The following is a 25,353-nucleotide window of genomic DNA, read 5'->3' as shown; positions in this document are numbered from 1 at the left end:
GCAACAGCGCTGACTGCATTAAGCCTATTTGCATATTTGAGATTTTAGCGATAGAAAATAAATGAAATCCTGCAGATTTAAAGCGTTGTTGATTTTTGGTCTTTCTCCCCTAATTATGCATTTAATGCATTCAGACAATGATAAAACGTGGTAATAGAGGGCAGTAGACATTTCCAATTAATTATGCATTGTTTCGCTTGGTGAACCTGGCTAAAGCTGAAACAAACACTGCAGAAGAAAAACGTCTGCTTTTAGGTGACTGATCAAATGTTCTACACCCTATTTACTTGGTGAACATAGAATGGTCTTGCAGGATGCAGAACACATGTGCTTGAGTAGACATTTCCAACACTTTATTTGATCCAACGCCCAAACCTGACTGATTGTGGTTATTACAGTTTTGCACTGATATACAAGGTGTTTTTCACCTTACACCTTAATGACAGCCCCAACACTTTATTGTCTGCTCATTCCTATTATTTAATATTCTCCCACTATAATCTCTGCTTTTCACTGAGGCTGGGTGCACAGAGGTTTTGGTGGAGCAACAGTGCCATCTAGTAGGTTGCTTTCCTCATCTGCATAGATTCTTTGCTCACTGCTTTGAGCTTTAATGTAATGCTCAGGGAAGCTCATTTCAGTGGGCAAGATGATAGATTTAAGCTTTCCATCAGGCAGTAGGGAATACAGCATGCTGCAGATTAAGGGAGGCAAGGGAGAATGGCATCACAAAGCGATGCCCGCTTTAAAGCCACATCATGCCAGATTGTCTTTTATGTGGCTCCTGTAATCCAGTGGGAAATTGATACAAAGATGCTCCCAGAGGTGATGCTGCAAGCGAAGAAAGGGGAAGCAATGTGGAGTGACAGGGAGGGACTGGAAGACACGAGGTGTTGTGACATGGAGCTGAGGACAGGTGTTCTCTTGCAGCTTCTCTGTACAGTAGAGGCAGCTGGTGGGAATGCGGGGGCCTTTGTCAAATAAAAAATAAAAAGATACTGGAGTGATGCAGAGGAGTCATGACATTGCAGAAGGTGGAGTGCTACACTGGGAGATATTATACAAGCAATGCACCTGAGCTGAGTTAGAAACAATCAATGCACAGTCATCTGACAAGCATGTATTTCTCAAAGTCAAGCTATTCAGAAAACGCTTGCTCACAGTTTCCCTTCAGGCAACAGAATCGTCTGCAGACATAAGAGCGAATTCTTTTGGATCAAATATTGATCAGTGCTTCGTATGAACACAGGAGGAAAAATAGCATCTTACTGTATGTGTAAATATCTTCTTTATTTTGTTTTAAGTATATTTTGTTGGCTTTTTCGCTTTCCTCAGGGCGACTCAGGTAGAACGGGAGATCGCGGAACCAAAGGAGAGCGTGTAAGTAGCAAAAAACAAGCTGTCTGTACAATCCAACAAGCGAACATGCGGATGAAAAGTAATGACTAGTAATTAAATTCTTTCTGCCTCATAAATATTACTAATCCCCACAAGCACATTTATTAAAATAAACATTTCACGCCTTTTGCAGTTATTTTGTTGTATTTGCAAAAGGCTCTGTCACACTTGTGCTGTTGCAAATGTGGCAACAGAAGCAAGAAAAAAAAAACTCTTCAGAAGAACATGTTACTGTGTAAAGTACTTAAGCCCGACTTTTTATGGCCGAAAAAGCGATTTGGTTTTTGCATGGTAACATTTGCACACAAACTAAAGAAAACTGAGATAAGGTTCTTTAAAGACCGAGTTCACTATCCATCCATCCATCCATCCATTTTCATCCGCTTGTCTAGAGTCGGGTCGCGGGGGCAGTAGCTGAAGGTAAGAGGCCCAGACTTCCCTCTCCCCAGGCACTTGGGCCAGCTCCTCCGGGGGAATCCCAAGGCATTCCCTGGCCAGGTGAAAGACATAGTCCCTCCACTGTGTCCTGGGTCTACCTTTAGGCCTCCTTCCGGGTGGACGTGCCCGGAAAACCTCACCAGGGAGGCGTCCAGAAGGCATCCTGACCAGATGCCTGAGCCACCTCAACTGGCTCCTCTCGATGTGGAGGAGCAGCAGGGCTACTCCGAGCCCCTCCCGAATGACCGAGCTTCTCACCCTATCTCTAAAGGAGAGCCCAGCCACTCTTCGGAGAAAACTCATTTCGGCCGCTTGTATCCGCAATCTTGTTCTTTCGGTCACTACCCAAAGCTCATGACCATAGGCGAGGGTAGGAACGTAGATCGACTGGTAAATCGAGAGCTTTGCCTTCTGACTCAGCTCTTTCTTCACCACAACAGACCAGTACAACGCCCGCATCACTGCAGACGCAGCACCAATCCACCTATCGATCTCACGCTCCAGTTTTCCCTCACTCATGAACAAGACCCTGAGATACTTAAACTCCTCCACTTGGGGCAGGACCTCATCCCTGACCCGGAGAAGGCATTCTACCCTTTTCCGAATCATCACCATGGTCTCCGATTCAGAGTAGCTGATACTCATCCCAGCTGCTTCACACTCAGCTGCGAAACGCTCCAGCGAAAGCTGAAGATCATGTTCTGATGAAGCCAACAGGACCACATCATCTACAAAACGCAGAGACCTGATCCTCAGGCCACCAAAGGGGATGCCCTCCACACCTTGGCTGTGCCTAGAAGTCCTGTCCATAAAGGTTATGAACAGAATCAGTGACAAAGGGAAGCCTTGGCGGAGTCCAATGCGGACCAAGCTCTGACACCGGTCATACAGGGACCAAACAGCCCGTATCAGAGGGCCTGGTACCCCATACTCCCGGAGTACCCCCCACAGGGCCCCCCGAGGGACGCGGTCAAACGCCTTCTCCAAATCCGCAAAACACATGTAGACTGGTTGGGAAAATTCCCACACACCCTCCAGGATCCCCCTAAGGGTATTGAGCTGGTCCAGTGTTCCACGGCCAGGACAAAAACCACATTGCTCCTCCTGAATCTGAGGTTCAACAATCTGACGGACCCTCCTCTCCAGAACCCCTGAATAGACCTTACCAGGAAGGCTCAGGGGTGTGATCCCCCTGTAGTTGGAACACACCCTGCAGCCCCCCTTTTTAAATAAGGGGACCACCACCCCGGTCTGCCAGTCCAGTGGGACTGCCCCCGATGTCCACACGATATTGCAGAGCCGCGTCAGCCAAAACAGCCCCACAACATCCAGAGCCTTAAGGAACTCCAGGCAGATCTCATCCACCCTGGAGCCTTGCCACAGAGGAGCTTTTTAACCACCTCAGTGACCTCAGTGCCAGAGATTTGAGAGGCCAACCTAAAGTCCCCAGACTCTGCTTCCTCACTGGAAGACATGTCGGTGGGATTGAGGAGGTCTTCGAGGTATTCTGCCCGCCGATCCACAACGTCCTGAGTAGAGGTCAGCAGCACACCGTCCCCACTATAGATAGTGTTGGTAGCGCACTGCTCATCTCCCCCCCCCCCCCCCGAGGCGCCGGATGGTGGACCGGAATCTCCTCGAAGACTTCATGGTCTCACCAAACTCCTCCCATGCCCGGGTTTTTGCCTTGGCGACCACCCGAGCCGTGTTCCGCTTGGACTGCCGGTACCCGTCAGCTGCCTCTGGAGTCCCACAGGCCAAAAAGACTGTATAGGACTCTTTCTTCAGCTTGACAACATCCCTAACCACGGGTGTCCACCAGCGGGTTCAGGGTTTGCCACCATGACAGGCACCGACGATCCTGCGACCACAGATCCTGTCAGCCACCTCAACAATAGAGGCACGGAACAGGGTCCATTCAGACTCAATGTCCCCCACCTCCCCGGGAACATTTTGGAAGTTCTGTCAGAGGTGGGAATTGAACCTCCTTCTGACAGGAGACTGCCAGACGTTTCCAGCAGACCCTCGCAATACGTTTGGGCCTGCCTGGTCTGACCGGCATCCTCCCCCACCATCTGAGCCAACTCACCACCAGGTAGTGGTCAGTTGACAGCTCCACCCCTCTCTTCACCCGAGTGTCCAAGACATGCGGCCGCAGGTCAGACAAAACAACAACAAAGTCGATCATCGAGCTGCGGTCTAAGCTATCTTGGTACCAAGAGCACATGAGGACACCTTTATGTCTGAACATGGTGTTCATTATTGACAATCCATGACTGGCACAGAAGTCCAATAACAAAACACCACTCAAATTCAGATCAGGGGGGCCGTTCCTCCCAACCACACCTCTCCAGGTCTCACTGTCATTGTCCACGTGAGCGTTAAAGTCCCCCAGCAGAACGAGGGAGTCACCGGAAGGAGCACTTTCCAGCACCCCCTCCAAGGTCTCCAAAAAGGGTGGGTAGTCTGAACTGTAGTTTGGTGCATAAGCACAGGCCACAGTCAGAACCCATCCCCCACACGTAGGCAGAGGGAGGCTACCCTCTCATTCACTGGGGTAAACCCCAACATACAGGCACCAAGATGGGGGCAACTAGTATGCCCACCCCTGCTTAGCGCCTCTCAGTGGGAGCAACTCCAGAGTGGTAGAAAGTCCAACCCCTCTCAAGGAAATTGGTTCCAGAGCCAGTGCCATGAGTTGAGGTGAGTCCGACTATATCTAGTCGGAACCTCTCAACCTCATACACCAACTCAGGGTCCTTCCCCACCAGAGAGGTGACATTCCATGTGCCAAGAGCCAGCTTCTGTAGCCAAGGATCAGACCGCCAAGGTCCCCGCCCTTGACTACCACCCGTCACACACTTGACCCGACCCCTTTGGCCCCTCCCACGAGTAGTGAGCCCATGGGAAGGGGGACCCACATTTCCTCTTCGGGCTGTGCCCGGCCGGGATCCTTGGGTAAAAGCCCGACCACCAGGCGCTCGCCAACGTGCCCCACCTCCAGGTCTGGCCCCATAGGGGGGCCCCGGTGACCCACGTCTGGGTGAGGGAACACAGTTTCCATTTATATAATTCATCATAAGAGGTCTTTGGGCTGCTCTTTGTCTGATCCCTCACCTAGGACCGAGTTCACTAATTTTTTAAAATTGAATGCTTCATGGGGCGGTCCTTGTGGGGGAAAAATTCTGGGTCTCCTATTTCAGGCACTAGAAGTGAGCCAGAGTCAGATTTGGAGTCTTTTTTTCTGAAATTCAGACATCTCAGCAACTCCTTCAGGTCTGTGGTATTTATGCAGATAAAACATCAGTGTTGCAAAGCAAACAAAATCAGTGCTATAGCCACGTTGCTGTTAGCCAATCAGAAGCGAGTTGTCCAAATGTCAGGAAATAAGACTCCAAATCCTGCTATCTGTCGACTTACAAGGGCATTCATTCCTACTAGAAAACACTGCAAATGTATCAAAAATGAGTGAAGGATGTCTTTAAATTATCCTTTCAAAATTTGCTGTTTCAGGATCACTTTAAGACAAAAAAAATGGAGCTGGCCACACCCACTCATCCCCGCTTAGGCTGCTATGAGCTGAGAAGCTCCGATATTCAGAAAGGGCTCTAGCAACAGCTCTCTCTTGCACGTTAGAGGTGATTTTGTTACTTTTCCAGTTTGTGACATCACAATAGGGGACTTAATGAAACTGCATGTTTTAGGCACCTAATTTTTTAAACCAACCATTCACAGAATACAGGTGCTGGCCAGTAAATTAGAATATCATCAAAAGGTTGAAAATATTTCAGTAATTCCATTCAAAACGTGAAACTTGTACATTATATTCATGCAATGCACACAGACCAATGTATTTCCGATGTTTATTACGTTTAATTTTGATATTTATAGGTGACAACCAATGAAAACATCAAATCTGGTATCTCAGAAAATTAGAATATTCTAAAGGCCAATGAAAAAATGTTTGTTTCTCTAATGTTGGCCAACTGAAAAGAATGAACATGAAAAGAATGTGCATGTATAGCACTCAATACTTAGTCGGGGCTCCTTTTGCCTCAATAACTGCAGTAATGCGGCGTGGCATGGACTCGATCAGTCTGTGGCACTGCTCAGGTGTTATGAGAGCCCAGGTTGCTCTGATAGTCGTCTTCAGCTCCTCTGCATTGTTGGGTCTAGCGTATTGCATCCTCCGCTTCACAATACCCCATAGATTTTCTATGGGGTTAAGGTCAGGCGAGTTTGCTGGCCAATCAAGGACAGGGATACCATGGTCCTTGAACCAGGTGCTGGTGGTTTTGGCACTGTGTGCAGGTGCCAAGTCCTGTTGAAAGGTGAAGTCTGCATCCCCATAAAGTTGGTCAGCAGCAGGAAGCATGAAGTGCTCTAAAACTTCCTGGTAGACGGCTGCATTGACCCTGGACCTCAGGAAACAGAGTGGGCCAACACCGGCAGATGACATGGCACCCCACACCATCACTGACGGTGGAAACTTTACACTGGACCTCATGCAACGTGGATTCTGTGCTTCTCCGCTCTTCCTCCAGACTCTGGGTCCTTGATTTCCAAAGGAAATGCAGAACTTGCTTTCATCAGAAAACATAACTTTGGACCACTCAGCATCAGTCCAGTCCTTTTTGTCCTTGGCCCAGGCGAGACGCTTCTTGCGCTGTTTCATGTTCAAGAGTGGCTTGACACACGGAATGCGACACCTGAATCCCATGTCTTTCATGAGTCTCCTCGTGGTGGTTCTTGAAGCGCTGACTCCAGCTGCAGTCCACTCTTTGTGGATCTCCCCCACATTTTTGAATGGGTTTGTCGTCACAATTCTCTGCAGGGTGCGGTTATCCCTAGAGCTTGTACACTTTTTTCTACCACATTTTTTCCGTCCCTTCGCCTGTCTGTTAATGTGCTTGGACACAGAGCTCTGCGAACAGCCAGCTTCTTTAGCAATCACCTTTTGTGTCTTGCCCTCCTTGTGCAAGGTGTCAATGATTGTCTTTTGGACAGCTGTTAAGTCAGAAGTCTTCCCCATGATTGTGGTGCCTTCAAAACAAGACTGAGGGACCTTTTAAAGGCCTTTGCAGGTGTTTTGAGTAAATCAGCTGATTAGAGTGGCAGCAGGTGTCTTCTATATTCAGCCTTTTCAGAATATTCTAATTTTTTGAGATACCAAATTTGGAGTTTTCATTAGTTGTCACTTATGAATATCAAATTTAAATGTAATGAACATTGGAAATACATTGGTCTGTGTGCATTGCATGAATAATGTACAAGTTTCACGTTTTGAATGGAATTACTGAAATATTTTCAACCTTTTGATGATATTCTAATTTACTGGCCAGCACCTGTATCTTATTTGGAGTGTTTATAGAGGCAGTAGAGACCCACATGGCAGCACAAAAAGATGTCAATTTTGCATATTGTTCCCTTTAAAAACAGGGTGATCCAGGGATTCCCGGTATACGAGGTCTTCAAGGCGAGAGGGGTCGCATAGGAGATCCTGGCCCGGTTGGACCGATTGGACCACAGGGTGAAAAGGGCGACCCTGGACCTCCTGGACAGTTTGGCAGTAATACACTCCTGGTAAGCATGGATGCTGAACATACCTCAACATAAAACTGACATTGCTTGAAGATGATTAAAGTCTTAACCATCCAGCGTGCTCACTGCCAGCCTGTGTAACTTGTTTAGTTCCCACTGCCTGTATGGAAAATGGTGTATCTACAGCTTTCTGCATTGAACATCAAACAAAGCCGTGCGAGGGAGCTCGCTGTTCACTTTCTGCTCAACGCTTCCCACTCCTGATCATCCAGGCGTAACAGAAGGTCAGAGAGAGGAGAGACGGAAACAGAGGGAAAGACAGAGATACGTGGGCGTGCCAAAAGCTCTGCAAAGCATAGAAAACACCTCCATCTGTCACAGACATTTTACACTTACTGCAGTTATATAACGTTCACAGAGATGGAAGCTGTTTTGAATGCAGCAATTTCAAACCTACTATTGTTCCACTGCTTGTGGTGCAGCCCTAGAAAGCACTGTTCTTGAGAAATGTTCTCATGGCTGCTGTGGAACGTGTTTTGAGATTCAGAGTCTTTTGAGTGGAGGGGACGTGTACTTTATTCAGTTAAGTACAAAAACGTCATACCTCAAGAATATTTTTTGAGTCATTTACTACATTTACTGTCACCCATCCACCCAATTTCCTCCACTTATTCAGGGCCGGGTCATGGGGCAGTAACCTAAGCAAATCCCAGACTTCCCTCTGCCCAGCCACTTGGACAAGCTCCTCTGGGGGATTCAAAGGTGTGAATGCTGTGAATGCATCATTGTAAAATGCTTCTTTTTATTTTTGATGAAACCGGAGCTCGTGCTCTTATTTTGAAAGGCACACTTGCCTTTCTCGACAACTTCCGGTTAGCTTAACGTGTGCACTCGTTTTTTTTTTCTAACGTATGAAAGGAAGCTGATATATGCTGAATACGTTCAGATTAATATAAGAGACTAACAGCAAGCAAAACTTGTTTTCTCCCCTCCCATTCAAGGCTACAAGAAGGCAAAGTGGTTAGTAGACTTTGTAACCTTTATTTGTGGTTTATGTGTTATATTTATGTAAACATATTGTTTATTCTGTCGGTTTGTAGTTCTACGGTGGTTTATGGTGCTGCATGATGCTAGCTTTGCTAGTCAATAACAGCACAAATAAAGAACGCCATCTGGAAAAAGAACTGGAGTCCTCGCATGCTTCGATGGGCGGCATAAAAGGTGTTCCCTGGCCAGCTGAGGAATATTGTCCCTCCAGCGTGTCCTGGGACTTTCTTTAGGTCTCCTCCTAGTCGGACGTGCCCAGAAAACCCAGATGAGGAGGTCCAGGAGGCATCCTAATCAGATGCCCGGGCCACCTCAATGGGCTCCTCTCGATGTAGAGGAGCAGCAGATCAGCTCTGAGCCCCTCCCGGATGGCCGAGCTTCTCAGCCTATGTCTAAGGGAGAGCCCAGCCACCCTGCAGAGAAAACTCAATTCGGCTGCTTTTATCCCCGTTCTCATTCTTTTGGCCACTACCCAAAGCTTGTGACCATAGGTGAGGGTAGGAACGTAGATCAACCAGTAAACGGAGAACTTCATCTTCAGACTCAGCTCTCTCTTCACCACAACAGACCGGTACAACGCCTGCATCACTGCAGATGCAGCAGCAATCCGACTATCGATTTCAGGCTTTTCCTCACTTGTGAACAATACTCCGAGATACTTGAACTCCTCCCCTTGAGGCAGGACCTCGTCCCTGAGCTGGAAAAGGAATTCTACACTTTTTTGACTCAAGACCAAGGTCTTGGATTTGGAGATGCAGGTCTTCATCCCAGCTGCTTCACACTTGACTGCAAACCACTCCAGCAAAAGCTGGAGATCACTGTCTGATGAAGCCAGCAGGGCCGCATCATCTGCAAAAAGCAGAAACCCGATCCTCAGGCCACCAAAACAGATCATCTCAGCCTCTTGGTTGCACTACATTTCAAAAACAGATTTTCAGGAAAGTGAAACAACCTTGCTTCTAGAAATTTTATTTTATTTTAAGCATAAAATATTTTCTTATCTGCAAAACACTTGAAATAATGTAAAAATGATTAAATATGGACACATTTTCTTGTTTTGAGTAAACAACTCTGCCAATAGGGTAAACCAAAGTTCATTGGGAAGAATTCTTGGCACATTTATTATTTCCCTGAAAATAATTTGAGAAAGTTTACCTTAAGTAGTGCTGATTCTGCTGATTAGATTTGTTTCTTTCTTTTTAGACAAAAATAAAGATGAAATGTCTAAAAGCAAGGCTTTTTTACTTCATCGGTTTTTGCAGTGTAGAAATCCTGTCCATGCAGGTCATGCACATAATCAATGAGAAAAGGCAGCCTATTATTAACAGCCATGCCATCATTAAACAAGGTTCTTTTCGCTTCGGACATGAAGGTGTTTCGAGTTTCCTTTACATGTTTCGACCGTCGTCTGCAGTCTTCATCAGAAATGTCACAGATGTTTGTGTGACGCATCTATCAGCTGTTCTTCTGGTGGGCGACAGATCTGACAGATCCGGGTTGGTCGCGCCCACCAGAAGAACAGCTGATAGACGCGTCACACAAACATCTGTGACATTTCTGATGAAGACTGCAGACGACGGTCGAAACATGTAAAGGTAACTCGAAACACCTTCATGTCTGAAGTGAAAAGAACCTCGTTTAATGATTTAAAAGAGGACATAATGAACATTGTAAAGGAGTCATGCAATTATGTGATGGATAAAGGTACGGGATGTCATTTAGTGCAGACTTGACTTATAATTTACTACGTTTAAACTAACATGAGGGTTTAAGAGTTAGAGATTTAATATGTAAAACTATCATTTCAAGAGCTTTAACAAAAGTTTATTTTATATTTCTTCACAAAGTTTCTTACTTTTGTCAAAATGTGTGTCTGTGCATTAGATAGCTACATGCGGGGTACACTTAATGCCGCTTTTTTAAGCCTGTTTTTAAAGTCTTCAGAATGAGCTGCAGGCCTGCTTACAACCTGCCTTTATTGATGGCGATTTAACCACTTTCCCAGCAAAGAATCTGTTAAATGCACTGATGTATTGAACAAATCATAGATTTTTTTCTCTCCCATTGACGAGAGCTGCCAGAGCACTCGTGGTCTGAGCACTCACGTCTGCAGACATGCAGCTTGAACATGGCCTTGAGCTGCATGACTAAAAATGTTGAACAGAGTCAACTTTGAGAGATAAATAAAAAGTGCCAGTTTATTCTACTATTAACATTGTCTTTTACATTTAAACAACTGCATCTATTATTTTGTCTTCAACTTGAAGGTAAAACTGGGCTTGATCCTAAACATGGCATCAGTGTTGGCCATCTGTTGCTGTAAATCTAAAACGCGGCCAAAGGAGCTCTGAATGAACTTTAAACTGCATCATTAGTCTTCAAGACCAAAACAAATCCATCTGGAAAATAGCTGGGAGACTGGGGATTGTCAAATTTAAACTCTGTCTTATTCTAAGGAAAAATGAATCCAGCGGGCAACATAAAAAAAAAAAGATCTGAAAGGCTGCACAATCGGAAAAGGAAAGAATGAGAATCAGACATGGAACAGTTGTTGATTTATGAGGTAAAGATGAAACTAAAGACACGAGCAGTGCATCATAATGGAGGAAAACCTCTTACGGAAACATTCAGAGGTTTTAGACTTCAAACAGTGACTGCATATGATCGATTCTGAACAAAACAATAACAATTTACTCTTTTAGTTATACTACTCGCCCCTGAGGGGAAAAGAGCTGCTGTATCTAAACTTTTCCTTCAGTTTGGAGGTGAAAATATTTAAATTAAAGATACCGTAAATCCTCTAATACAGGCCTGTATTCAATTAACGGCCGGGTCTCATATTGTGGCCGGTGTCGGAGTCGGCGGAGGTGAATAATGGCCAGTCTCTTATTGTGGCCGGGTGGAATGTGGTAACAAGCAAGTACCACAGGGGGCGCGGTTGTGTCATCGTCTCACTTTTGATTTGCCAGTGATAGACCGCGAGGGTAACTTTAACCATGCTGAGACGAAGAGGAGGCGAAAATTTGATATCAAGTTCAAAGAGAGCGTGCTGATTATGCTGCAGAACACTGGGGAGCAATAGGGGGTGTATGAACTAGTCAACTTCACTATAGTGACTTGTTATGCCTGTCATCGACTAGTCGCTGTCACGTGATAATGACCGGCAAGATGCAGCCCTTGGAAAAGACAGCAGCCTGCTGTCAGCAGGTGACAAGCTCCTGCGCTCGGAGGGGCAACGCGCTGTGCCAGAGTGTCGGTACTGACACGCGATCGTTCATGTCGGTTCATTTCCTTTAATGTTTTCTGTCTTTTATTTGCGCCTGATGTGTTTCGCTGCTGTGGAGCGGGGCGCATCACCTTGTCCTCCGGTGACGCACCGATCACTGATGCAGCCGCCAAGCAGGGAGCACTCCGCTGTTTTTGCGGTCGGTAGATCTGCGTCCTGAGCACGGCCACAGTAACATTATCAAATCAGGTGTCGCCACCTCAAAAACCAATTTAACATGCGATCGTTCATGTCGGTTCATTTCCTTTAATGTTTTCTGTCTTTTATTTGCGCCTGATGTGTTTCGCTGTGGAGCGGGGCGCATCAACTTGTCATCCGACGCACCGATCACTGATGTGGCCGGCGAGCACTCCGCTGTTTTTGCGGTCGGTAGATCTTTTAGAACTGCAGTTCAAAGGTAACTCATAAGGTGAATATATATGAACCCAGGTAGCCGTTTTTCTTTAGGATTGAGAGGAGATGCAGGAAGATAATAAACAGGCAGGACAGAAAAATAGTCAAATAAAAACAAGTTAGTTTTTGTACCTGGTGGTTGCAACAAACAGACACCACTGAAGGTAATCAGAAGTGAGGAACAGAAAATGAAATAATTATTTTAATGTTTAGAGCAGCAGGAACTCTGAGAGGCTGCAGGCGCATCAGTGAGTTTGCGGCCGCTGCGCAGGGGGAGGGGGGAGAGGGCTGAAGCAGAAACTACCGTTGTTAAAAGAAATGTGTTTAACTTTGAAAATGTGGGTGCAATTTTAATTGTCAAAAACTCCAGCGAACCATTAGTTCATTTTGCTCAAATAGAAACTGAGGCCTGCCTCTAATTCTGGTCCTCCTTCCAATAAAGGCCTGGAGCTTGATGAGCTTGAGTCAAATACAGGCCCGGGCCTGTATTAGAGGATTTACGGTAAACGTTTACCCTGTAAGCCCCACATCTGTTATGTAACTGTAACTGCAGTACGTTGAAGAAAAAAGCCAAGTTTTTCTGAGTAATCTCCTGTATCTGATGTATGCATCTTTGATATGTTCTGTCATGTTTTTTAGGCTTAGAGAACTTCAGCTTTTGCTTTTAATTGGCCAGTGCATCACTGCAGGAGTGAAAATGAAATGAAGCGGCTTTAAAAAGTCGTGCTATTAAATTTAACATTTAGCATTGAATCCGTTTTTGTTTTTTTCTTGCTGAGGTTTGGTGAGTGGAGCTGAGAAAAGATCCTTTAAAAGAAAGAGAGAGAATTTATCGGGTGGAATATTCTGCCTCCTGCTTTTGTTTTGACGTGTTTGGTTTCAGGAGTGTCTATGGACGGACTTTCAGGTGTATGAAATGTATCCAGTCAATTCCCATGCTGTGCTAGCTGTAATCTTCACTTGATGTCCTCTAAATGTGTCTCTTAATTGGATTTTCTTTCATTTTGTGAATAAAAGCATGAGTACGTACTCTTTTATTCTCCTGTACACAGGACGATCCCAGCTTTACACAAGAACTCAGACTGTTTATCCAAAACGAAGTCACAAAAATCTTTAAAGGTACAAATTGTTTGACATTTCTCTTGACTGATGTGTTTTATGTTTTGTACTCTTTGTCCCCTTTAAAATGCCTCGAAATAAAATGTTTACCTCGTTTTCTTGCCTTGCAGAGAAAGAATCCAGCTCTGGCAAGCTGCAGAAGACACCTGCCGGCATCTTAGCTCCACAGATCCAAGGGCCTCCGGGACCCCCTGGCAAAGATGGATCACCAGGTCCTCCAGGAGAGCCTGGACCACCTGGTCCACAAGGTAGGAGCTCAGGACTGAAAGCTGAAAGGCTGCTTGAAATAAACACTTTAATCAATAAAGCACTTTAACTAAATGCCGCTCATGTAATTTAACTGCATGTGAACTAAGTTAACCATTTGCCATTAACTGTTCATATTTTTTATGCCTATAGGTGGATGCTTTTAAATGATAGGATTTTATCTAAGGACAACCACTCACCCAAACATGCTTTTGTTGTAAAATGTTTGAAGAGTTCATTTCTAAAAACAGATAAAAAAAAACATTTTGATCAAATTCTTCAAACTTTATTTTGACTGATGCCACCTGGAGTAAATAACACAGAGATGCAATTTTAGAAAATGTATTAAACCGGTGTTACTCGGTTTTGCAAATGAACTCTTCATTTGGTTTGAAATACAAGAGACTGACTTAAAGGTAAAGTTCACATCTTTTAAATGGGTTTATATAAAAAGAGTATGAGCTGCATATTGAACAACCTCAGTTTGGTAATGTAGAGAATAACTTTGACCAGAAAGATGAGTTCATGGATCCCCCCGGAGGAGCTGGCCCAAGTGGCTGGGGAAAGGGAAGTCTTTGCCTCCCTGCTTAGTCTACTGTCCCCGCGACCCGACACCGGATAAGCAGCCGAAAGGGGATGGATGGGTGGATGGATACGTTTATGGTTAGACACAGCAGGGCTAACAAAATAGTAGGCAACTTTAATCTAAATAAAGTCACAGTTTATCTTACAAATGATGTGTAATTAGGTGGGAAGGGGTGGGGGGTGAGGGGGTGAGGGGGTGGGGGTGGGGGTTAAAAACAAGAAATGTTTATTTTAGATCCCGGATGCTTTTAATTCATTTATTTGTTTTAATATGGGTTTGGGCCAGAGAGTGGTGCTAGTCCTGGGTTTAGAGGTAGAACATTCCAGCAGAAGAAGACAAAGCCTCGTTCCAGTGCTGTTGCACACTTTTTATTTGGGAAAAAAGAAGACAGAGGAGGACATTTGAGCTGAGACTGATTGGGAATGTTGTAAGCCACACTAATAAATATTCGAGAATCTCGAAAGTGCCACTGCCCTTTTGTGTACCATTTGTTTCACTGTTTTTTGTGCATAGTTTTTGTTTTATGCCAATCTATGAACAGTTTATTTATTTATTTATTTGAGACTAAAGAACCCTTTTCATTGGAAGTATTTTGTGGTCCATTAACACGGCTTCATATGTTTTACAAATAAGCATTTCGTTACCATTATTCTAATTCCTGCCGCAAAAAAAAAACAACCAAAACAAAAATGTATTTCTTTGAGAAAGACAATTTGATATAATCTTCATGACTTTACAGGTTATAAAAATGTAATTATAATAGGACTGCTTTGATGTTTGTGACATTAGATGAATGTGAATCTGTTAGGAATCAGGCCTGCTCTAACTAGCCATTAGCATGTCAGTCAGGCCAGAACCATTGACTATATATAAAATAGTTTCGTTGAAATTAGTTTCAATAACACAACATGACAGTGCCTTTAATCAGGATATTATGGCTGCAATATTCAGCAAAAAAGAAAAGTCACATTTGGTCTAAATTCTTGTATCTCCAAACTGAGGTCATTCAAAGAGACATTCACACCAGGAGCCCACTTCAAAGATCTGAACTTCCCCTTTAGCGAGGGGTTGGGCTGTCGGTTGTATTTTGTATGGATTCATGGGTGTTTTTCTCTTGCATAGACCCATAGATCAATGCAGACTGAGGGGCGGGAAGCAGAGGAAAAGGCCAGGAGTGTGGTGCACAGCAGCTCTCTGGGAAATATGAAGACAAATGAAGAATTGGCTGTGAATAAGAGAAAGTGTTATCAGTGTGGACAGGAAAAGAGCTCCGTTATTGATACCTCACTCCGGGAGAGAAAGCCTCTAACATACAAAAAGGAGCATAGTCAGGAAGGCGGGTGGACATTCTTTATCAGACTGATACTACTCTCTGACTGCTCTCACATCACTAATGGTTTGCTGGTCAGGCTTTGTATCTCAGCAGAAATATCTAATCTTAACCTTTGAAGAGGGGTGTTTGCATGCATTGGTGCAAATCAAAGCACCAATGTATCAATCTTCCTCTTTGAGCTTTGTATCTACCTCATGTCATTCATGACCATTTACATTTTAACTCACTGCTAAAAGTCCCAAATCCACTATCAGAACTTCCGGCTAATTTTACCTGACTTGTCTCCAATACACCTGGCCATTTTAGAAACCAACGGAGTACCTGAACTGGGGTTTGTTCTCTGGGGTCTTATGATTTTTTTTTCTTTCTTTTAATGTTCCATGACACTATATTTTGTCTTATCGTGTGTTTTGTGGTTGTGTTCAGCTTGGTCTGCTGATAAGAGTGTGGAAAGTACTTTATAAATAAATGAACTAAACTTAACTACTCTGAATGGCCAGGTAGTTGCTGGGCGGGATGTGTGGTTAACTCACGCTGATTGGTTGTAACTCAGAGGGAAATGACATAGGGAGCATAAGTCTCCTCCCTTTCCAGTCGGCTCATCGGTCCCCAGAAGAAGGAAAAAATTCAAGCAAATCAATGAGGCTAAAAACGCTATTTTCTAATCTGCTTCGCACATCTGTTGTACTGCAATTTAAATGAAAAGTAATGATGGATGTTTCAACCACACCTGTCAGATACTTGAGAATTATTAGCTTGTAAAAGTTTGTAATTAGCATGACTATAAATCAGACAACAGCACGTTGCATATGTGACATCACCATAGAATCTCCTCTCCCCTAGCGTAGCTGCTGCTTACCAAATGGCCAGACTGATGGTGGTTCTTTCCTCCTGAAGGAAGGATTTCAAGTTTGCTAAACTTACAGCCATTTGCCCTCTGTTTTCCTCCATGTCTTGTTTGATGACGTCACTTTCGAGAAGCGCACTTGTAGTCCTGGACTTATTTTCACACAAAACCTAAAATAATGTTCCCCCCGTTCAAAAGTACGAGCATTTTTTGTATCAAAATGCGTCTTTAAAATTCACGGGCGGGATTGGAAAATAGCATTTTTAGCCACATTGACCATTCATTTTTTGTTCTTCCGGGAACCCATGAGCCGGACGTAGATGGGCGTGACTTAGGCTCCTGCTCGTGACTGCTCCCGCTACCCGACTCTGGGTAAGCTGATGAAAATGGATGGATGGATGGATGAGAATTTTGCTTTAAAACTCTTGTAACCGGGCTTTTCCACCAGACATGTAAACATTGCGTAGAGTCCGTGAAACGTAGTGAAACGTACACAGCAATTAGCAACCGTTATCGTAGATGGGTGCGTTCCCACTGACTGCAAAGCATCCCAAAAGTATAGATACGTGTTGCTTACGCTTTGAGTGTATTTTTTTTTACACACTGTGCTTCGAGAACGTGTCAAGCTAAGCCGTTTAGATCGGAAGAGACAGGAAGTCAAACACAAAAAATCATTTAGAAACTTTCCAAGTAACAGTCTCATACAGATTTCCAGTAGCGTAAACGGGTAAAAACAAAAGTATGTCATCATTACCTGTGAAACCTCCGTAGCCGAGATAAGCATATCAAAAAATAAACCACAGACCTTTTTGGATACTTACTGTCATTGTTGTCTTTGTTGTCACGCAAATTGCCGATGTCACATGTGGTCCTGCAAAGCTCCGGTGATTTTGTGACCTCATGGATGCTACCTCAGTCATTTCACGCTTAAAATGCCCTCTGTGTACGTTATACACTGCATACACATCAAGTAAAAGCCGGGGTAACACAGACAACTGAGACAGAAATCCCCTCCCAACGCTGTAATTTATGGAGCTTTCTGGTCTCACAAAACGTCATTAACAACGGCGCTTCTTCGATTCATTGACTGTTGCTTTTTACATCACAGTGCAGCTCTCCCTGTCAGCTGAATGGATTAAATTACAGCTTAATCTGACACAGTAAAAGTTTTAATGTTATTAACGTCCATAGGCCGGGCCGTCAAATATCCTGGTCATTCTTCTCCCTCCCAAAAATTTTCCGGAACTCCGATAGTGGAAACACGGCTACAGTTTCAAAATGCTGCTTTCGTCCGTGAATAATGTATCTAAAGTAAGCAACTACTCTGCTCTATATATTTGTGCTGTGCTGATGCCACTAGCATTACACGTGTATTGGATTTTGTGTTTTTGTTTTAATGGTTTTTATGCTTCAAAAGAGTGTTTTATAGGTCGTTTATAATGCAGCTTTGCAATAAATATTTATTGAAAATGAAGAGAAAAGTTATTTCCCTTGATAAATGAAGAATTCAACAACTTGCAAAAATATTTTTTTTCCTTTGTTGACTTGTGACTCCACTCAGCTGGTGAGGGAGTTTGGGGTAATATTTCCTCATTATTTCTCGTCATCATCCGCTGGAGATTGTTCTCCTCTGGAATATCCAATTTGACTTCTTCTCTATTGTGACAAAATGAATTGTTTATGGAGAAAAACAACCCCTCTGTTGAATTCATTGTCTTATTTTTTTATTATATTTTATTTATTTTTGCTGTCTCTCTTCGTGGTTTGATTCCACGAGTGAGGAAGTCTCCAGCTGTTAGAGCATGCCTACAGGGACACGCTGAAGAGCAGCATCCTTTGTTGTAATTTACTGCTCTTTTATCATTATATTTATCTTTTATCATTTAGATCCCAACGAAAAATCTCTCCAGCATAAATCATTGTGTTTAAATTCATATTTCATTAAGGCTACATTTCTCTTTATTTCAACACTTTTTTTTTTCGAAGCCCCTGACTTCTTTGTGTTCATTAACCCTGACTGAAACACGCTGTTATTTCATTCAAGAGTCTATAAATTCTGTTTTTGAGCCGTTTCCATTTTGAACATTATGGATGTCTGTAAATATCGCCGTGTATTTGATGGAGCAGCTGCTCAAAGGAAGTTGTTTGTATTTATTTTTCTTTTGTAAGGCGGTGAATACATGGCTGCGGCTGTCAATAATGTTTACAGCTGTGTAAGGGCTGCAAACCTCTCGGTCAAGACTGAAACCACTGACACTCTTCTTGGCAGTATTTTTGTTTTATTTTTCCTCTTGTTAACGTACTTTGGCAATTAGCGGCCCTGGAAAAGATTTGTTTTCTAACAAGTGCACAGTGACATTTTCGATTTTATCAGGGTGCACCAATCCAGTGTGCAACCCTGGCTTATTGCTTTGTGTGCTGTTCGGTTATTGTTATTCCTTTTTTTTTCATATCTTCCTTAAGGTACAGTGCACTTTTCTCCATGGAACGTCTCCTCCCTGAATGAATGCCCCGGGCTCTGTGAGTGTTGAAAGAAGTCTCATTATTGTGGCAGTGTGTGGATAGCCCCTCTTTCTTTGAGATTCATTTTTGGAGCATTCGTAATCCTTTCTTCTGAGATTTTCCCTGACATGTAAGCGCTGAAGCGTTTCCCCCTTTGGGCCAGGCGGAGCCATGCTTGATACTCCTGTCAATGTTTCTGATGCACTCCTTGCAACTGCTGGTTGAGAGACTCCATTACTTTAAACGCCTCATGGGGAAATATTGTTGTATTACTTGGTATGCTGATGTTCTGAGCTGTGGAGACTTACCAGCTTTGCATGCTGTGAAAAAGCCTCTGAGGGGTGACCGTGTGCTCGTTGTTGTCGTTATCTGGTCTGTTGTGCGGATTTTTGCACATGCTTTGATTCATTTTTTAACAGATTAAACATGTGCTTGTGATCATTACTTGATTTCTTTCCTTAGAAGCAACTGCGTTTGCATCATAGACGAGACGTGCACGAGCATAAATTTTAAACGAGCATCAGAGTCTAGTATAGCTACGGAGCTGTTTTATCACACAGTCTGCCTGTTTCTACCGTCTGAGCACCTGCAGTGACTCAGACACCTGACCTCTGGTTGGGAGAAAATAAAAAAAACCTCTTCAGTCTGCTCTGAAGTCTTCAAGGACGCATTCTTGTGATCCTGTTGTTGTCCGTGACGTAATACTCTCTTTCAAAGTCTAACATACAGATGGCCTGTTTGAGGATTTTGGTTTTGGCAGGATGTCAGCACATCTTATATTATTTAAAGAGTTTGGACTGAAACTTGGGACTCAGAGTCGGTGTCAACAGCACCCACTAAAGCTGCCTCGCTCAAATAAAACAGGTGCAAAAGCTGGTGTCTGACATGGTTGTCCCTGTAGTCATACTTCAACAAACTGTTGTCACTAAATGTGTTTGCCTGTCTTGACACTTCTAATATGCATTTATTCTAATCTTACTAACAAGGGATCAACCGATTTATCAGCCAGCCGATACATTTCATTAGTAGAGCCCATTTAAATTCAGGCAAGAGTGTGGGAGGCCCCGTGCTGCTGCTGAAATTTATTTAAATAGATATTTACATTTCTGCTTTTAAAAGCTTTAAAACATTGTTGTCAACTGAAATTTATTTTTATTTAAATGTTAATTAATACTAAGTCAGTTTATTAATTTGTTTGATAAACTTTGGTTAAATGTTTGATTTAGCACAAAATTTGGATTCAACCATTGGTTAAATTCAGTGTTCACAAACTGATTCAGGTTCAGAAATGCTGCACATCTACTGTTATTATTAGTGTTACACTTTAGCAGCCAGAGAAGGAAGCTTTAAATATTGCCCATTAAAGTCATCCCAAAAATTGGTAGCACATGTTGACCATTGGCTGACAATGTCCTCCACGTATCGGGATCAGTATAGGCAATAGAAAACCCCATATCGGTTGATCTCTGTCACTAACTGTACTGTAGGCTTGGTGAACATGTCTACATACTTGTTTTTTCCATTTTTCTTCAGAGGAATATGTGTCTGTGTGTCCACAGGATACAGAGGTCCGAAGGGAGAACGAGGGCAGCTCGGGCTGGGTTTACCAGGAGATCCAGGACCCCTGGGGCGACCAGGTGAGAACATTTTGGGGACTTGTGGGCAAAGTGGGCAAAAAATAAGCAATGCCTAAAAATTATGTTTCATGACTTTGTGCCTTAAAGTGAACGTTCACTGAAAAGCATAAAATACAATCGGTCACATGCAGCCTGAACAGGAAAATAGTCTTCTACACCTATTTTCTGCACTAGCCGCCAGAAGAAGATAGACGGGGAAACGATCAGGTCAGAAATTGTTACCCAGTTCTACATCACACCGTAAAGTAGCATTCGTGGCCTCACCCATCTTGGCTTGTGACCATGGAAACGTCCAGGAGATGGCAAAGAACGTCCCAGCAAGGAGATGCTAACCGTTAGCATTAGCAACTCCACAATACGACATAATTCCTTCAGGCTTGTATTATTTGTGGAGGTGATCATCATCAATGAACCTTCACTTTAAGGCACAAAGCCATGAAACATCATTTTCAGCCATTGTTTTTAACCGGGAAAGAAGAGCGAACAGAGGCAGCGGAAGAGTTGCGTTGTTGTCATCCAATCTAGATGTATGCATTTCATGGAAGACTTAATTCTGCCATTTTCTGCCCCTCGCTTCTCAGACTAACTTTATCTCCTGAAACAGGAGCGCCAGAGCTTTTTGTCTACAGAAAATGAATCACAACGCATTAATTTATACTAGAGTGCCCTCTTTATCACTTCCGCTCCCCCAGCTTTCAAAGGAAATCAGGTGCTTGAGTGTGTAGAATTTATTCAAAAGACAAGCAGGACTGAGAAAAATACAACCACCTTAACGTAGATATTAATACCCGTAACCAGCTATAAAATAAGCCATGAATACAGCCGCCATGTGAGTCATTTGCAGTCAGCACAAAAGATCAGAGCTTCTAAAATACAAGCAGATAAAACGGTGCTGCTTTCAGTCTTTGGCCATGGCCTTGAGTTTAGAAATTTGAAGGGAAATTTTATTTTTCTAGTCATGGAAGCACTCAGAAACCATTAGTTATTGACAGATATGATAGAATGTGGAAAAGGTGTTTGGGCTGACATGTCTGAAATGCCACATTTGTGTCAGAATGGCCCGGCAAAGCCTGGCAGCCAGTCCTCCTACACATTCACTGTTTGTCGCCTGGCACTCTTATGTGCATCAGCGTGTGTTTGGCTGTATAAAGCTTGGTTTATGCTTGACACAATCACTTTCCGCTTGGTGATGCGGCCCGTGGATGGAACGTGCTTCACAACTTGCAGCGTTTATGGTTCATGCGGCTTGTCTCTGCGGTGAGCCAATATTCTCCCAAACTGTAGGGGGCAGCATAGAGCTCTATGGCATGCATCCAACACTACACCATAGTAGAAGTAAAAATTACTGTTTACAACATGGCATTTCTGCATTTTTAACAGCGTCCTCGTCTTTTCCGACAGTGCGAGCTATTTCTCTCCAAGAATTATTAACAACATGTTGATCACGGTGATCTCTGAGAGCTGTATCCTACAAATGTCTTTATTTACGAACCTCTGCCATTCTAGTTCTTGCCAGTCTGCCATTTTTTTCCGCGTCCAACCATCCGCGTGGTTAAAAATTGCCTAGGTGCGCGGTGTGGAAATTTTGGGCCGTGCGGAGGCGCGGTGGAGGGGTGTGGTTGTTAAAATGACACAATTTCGCCACGCGGAGCCGTGCGAACCTCGCGGACGCGTCAAGCATAAACCAACCTTAAGTCATGAACCACTGGATGGATTTTAATGAAACTCTCAGACAGCCATGAATGGGTGAGTTAATCAAGCTTAGCAAACACAAAAGAGTATAAATCAGTTTTGCTGCATCTGAGAGTCAGTAAGTGTCTAAGGGTCATCCACATTATATATATTTTAACACAATCTGATTGTGCATGATTTTGCTGTATTACATGATTATATTTTTATTTTCTAATTTTTTTCTCAACATAAGATGCTCTTGTCTAGCATGAAAAGTGGCAAATCAAACCAATTCCTTCAATCAATACTAGACCTGTCATTTTAATCAGTTTTTCTTGTGTCTTCAAACAAATAAAAGGTGTGTGAAGACAAAACCTTTTAGTTCTACATGTAATACACGAGTCCATCTCCCTCACGCTGATTTGGCCCAGAAAACAGCAGCAGCTGTGATGGAAAATCGTGTCTGTTCCGTGAATTAAAATCCCAACTTCCCATTATCCTGAGCAAAGGAAGCGAGCGATGAAGTTAGCGTGTCCCCTGCTGGTGCGAGAACCGCTTTGAGCCTTCCACAGCAGGAGATCATCATTAAACCTAAAGTCGATCCTACTGTCTGTGCATAACGTCTGTTAGGTTAAAAAACGGATAGCTGTGGATCCTCTGGAGAGGATAAACCATAGCTGTTAAAAATGCTCATGAAATACGTATGTGGAGTAACCAGGTAGGTAGGTTTTAACCTCCAGAGGGTTAAAAGAAATCATCTCTACAGGCGCTCGGTTATGGAAAGCACCTGCGGCATAACTGCTGGGGGGTTAGATTGAGGCTGGAGCCGCATCGTGGAAAAGAGTCACCAACATCTTCAACCAGCTGATGTGAATGCAGGTCCATTGAGATTCCGTTCCCTATATGCTCTGAGATTAACAAACCTCTGTAGCTCACAGCAGATTATTTTTACCCACCAAACCTTTTTCTCTTTGCCGTCATGATGAAAGACAGCCGGCGTCAGCAGCACCTACAGAGAGGAGGTTCCCCTTGGACTGGTGACAGCTTGGATGTTTGAGTCATGTAGAAGATTTATACAACTGTTTTATCAATTCAAATGTTAAGGAAGAAAATAAATATTTGCAGTTTCGGAAATGAGAACGATTCAACTCTGGAGTTACTGGCAATCTGAGTGAATGAAAACTGCTCATGTTTCAAAGGCCAGCTTCACTGAAAAAACATTTTTTAATGATTATTTCTGATTATAATTGGTCACTCTGAGTTTTTCATGGGGGGTGAACATGAAATAGTCTCCTGCACTTATCCCCTGCTTCTGATAGAAAATAAAACGGATTAGAAAATCCTAGCAGATCTACGTCCCATTGTTACCTAACATTCATGGCCTCGCCCATCTTGGCTCGCAACAGCAAAGGCTGTTGTTTGTCTAGCGCCCAGGAAACAGCAGAAAATGTCTCAACTAGCAGAAGCTTATCGTTAGCATCAGCAACTCCTCCACACAACAAAACTCCTCCAGGCTTGTGGTATTTGTGGAGGTACAACATCCACGTTTCAAAGCAAATGGAGTCAGTGGTAGAGTTGAGTTGCTGTTAGCGAATCAGAGGTGAGTGAGGAAATAAGACTCCAACCCCACCCCCCAAACAATACTTTTGCAAGGCATTATATCCTACTGAAGACAACTGCTAATTTATTAAAAATGAGTAAAGCTGACCTTTAAGTTGTTATGTGATGACCGGTTTTCTACGTATAAGTTACAGATCATTGAAAGGACGCCATTAAAAAAACGGTCTCATTAGGACTGCTGATGGCTTCATTCATTTTAAATGCGATATCCTTTTCTATGAATACTTTTCTGGCACAGATGAGGAGAACAGATGCAGAGTCGCTTATAGATTCTGGTGATCTATCGCTGTCATCCCAGTTACATCAGCAGCTTTTGTTTCTGACTTGGAGAGAAATAAGAACTAAATTAAATTTAATGAGTTAGATTTATGTAAGTAACATCAATCAAAGGCAGTCTAACATGTGCGTTCTTTTTCTGTTGTTTTAGTTATCCTGCTCTTTAAAGCCTAAATGACGTAATTAAAATCTCTATAACACAACAAAACATATGTGAGCTGGCAGAATTCTAGGTTTTCTTTTTTCTGTTAGTAGGCCTACTGTATAATAAAATTGAGTTTTGTTGTTAGAGGGTCAAAAAAAACCTTTAAAAAGAATCTGAAAATATTTAAAGCTGTGGTTATGATGTCATCAGTGAGAGGCTAAAGCTCCCGCCCCTGATCCCCCTCTTTGTCTAGAAGGAGCCATGCCTCATACCATGCACACAAACAACCTTGTAGTGCTAACTTACAAATAATGTTTTTGATATGTTCCTGTTCAGTCACACCTGATTCTAACTATTGAATTACAAGTGGGATGTGGAAGTTTGGGAAGCCTTGTTAATCTTCAGGATTTTCCTATATAAATCGTTTGTTGTTATGATACAAAAGAAGAAAGAAATAAAACAATCTTTTATATAGCGCCTCTCAAGATAAAAATCACAAGGCGCTTCACATAAAGAAAAAAAGCCAGGTGAGTTTCAGCTGCTTTTTAAAGGAGACCACTGAGTCCACTGATCTCAGGCTTAGGGGGAGAGAGATCCAGAGTCTGGGGGCCACAGCAGCAAATGATCTGTCACATTTGGTCTTTAGTCTGGTGCTCTGCACAACCAGTAGGCTTTGGTCACTGGACCTCAGGGACCTGCTGGGGGTGTAGGGACTAAGAAGATCACCAATGTAAGATGGTGCTTGTCCATGTAAGGTCAATGTCCAGGAATCAGTGACAAAGCTGAAGCTGCACCGGGGCTGGATCTTTCAACAAGACAACGACCCTAAACACTGCTCAAAATCTGCTAAGACATTCATACAGAGGAACTAGTACAACATTATGGAATGGCCGTCTCAGTCCCCAGACCTGAGTATTATTGAACATCTGTGGGGGTGAGTTAAAGAGAGCTGTTCATGCTCGGAAGTAGGGCTAGGCAATAAATCAAAAATTTATCATTATTGAAATTTCGGACAGAAAGTTTTTCTCATGTCAATAAATTTGATAACAAAAAAAATGAAAAGATGTGTGTAGGTTGGCAACAATCATGTCCATTTAAGAAGCTGTACCACCTCGAGTCGCATAAAAATGTGACTCAACGTAATACATGTGACAGCCCCATCTAGTGGACAACTTTTGTTTGTGCACACTGCGCATACCTGTAGTTATCGTCCATTTATCGTTATCGAGGTGAAATTCTCAATATATCGTTATTTATGATTTTAGGCT

The 25,353-nt window shown here is 43.3% G+C and overlaps 1 protein-coding gene across 2 annotated transcripts in view; it reads left to right on the top strand.

The window, feature by feature from the left end:
- col19a1 (collagen type XIX alpha 1 chain) overlaps nucleotides 1-25,353 on the top strand; it is a 197,324-nt gene that overhangs the window by 170,170 nt on the left and 1,801 nt on the right. The window contains exons 46-50 of one of the 2 annotated variants that reach the window (XM_015944438.3): nucleotides 1,336-1,380; nucleotides 7,276-7,419; nucleotides 13,156-13,222; nucleotides 13,333-13,470; nucleotides 20,296-20,373. In XM_015944438.3, coding sequence (XP_015799924.3) covers nucleotides 1,336-1,380; nucleotides 7,276-7,419; nucleotides 13,156-13,222; nucleotides 13,333-13,470; nucleotides 20,296-20,373 — 472 coding nt within the window. Of the gene's footprint in view, nucleotides 1-1,335; nucleotides 1,381-7,275; nucleotides 7,420-13,155; nucleotides 13,223-13,332; nucleotides 13,471-15,176; nucleotides 15,284-20,295; nucleotides 20,374-25,353 lie in introns of those variants that run through there. The other variant, XM_070542381.1, reaches the window with a different exon arrangement.

The sequence above is a fragment of the Nothobranchius furzeri genome, chromosome 12 (assembly GCF_043380555.1).
Source record: "Nothobranchius furzeri strain GRZ-AD chromosome 12, NfurGRZ-RIMD1, whole genome shotgun sequence".
In the NCBI taxonomy this organism is placed as follows: domain Eukaryota; kingdom Metazoa; phylum Chordata; class Actinopteri; order Cyprinodontiformes; family Nothobranchiidae; genus Nothobranchius; species Nothobranchius furzeri.
The sequence above is the reverse complement of the archived record's forward strand: the minus strand, read 5'-3'. Positions and strand labels throughout refer to the sequence as shown.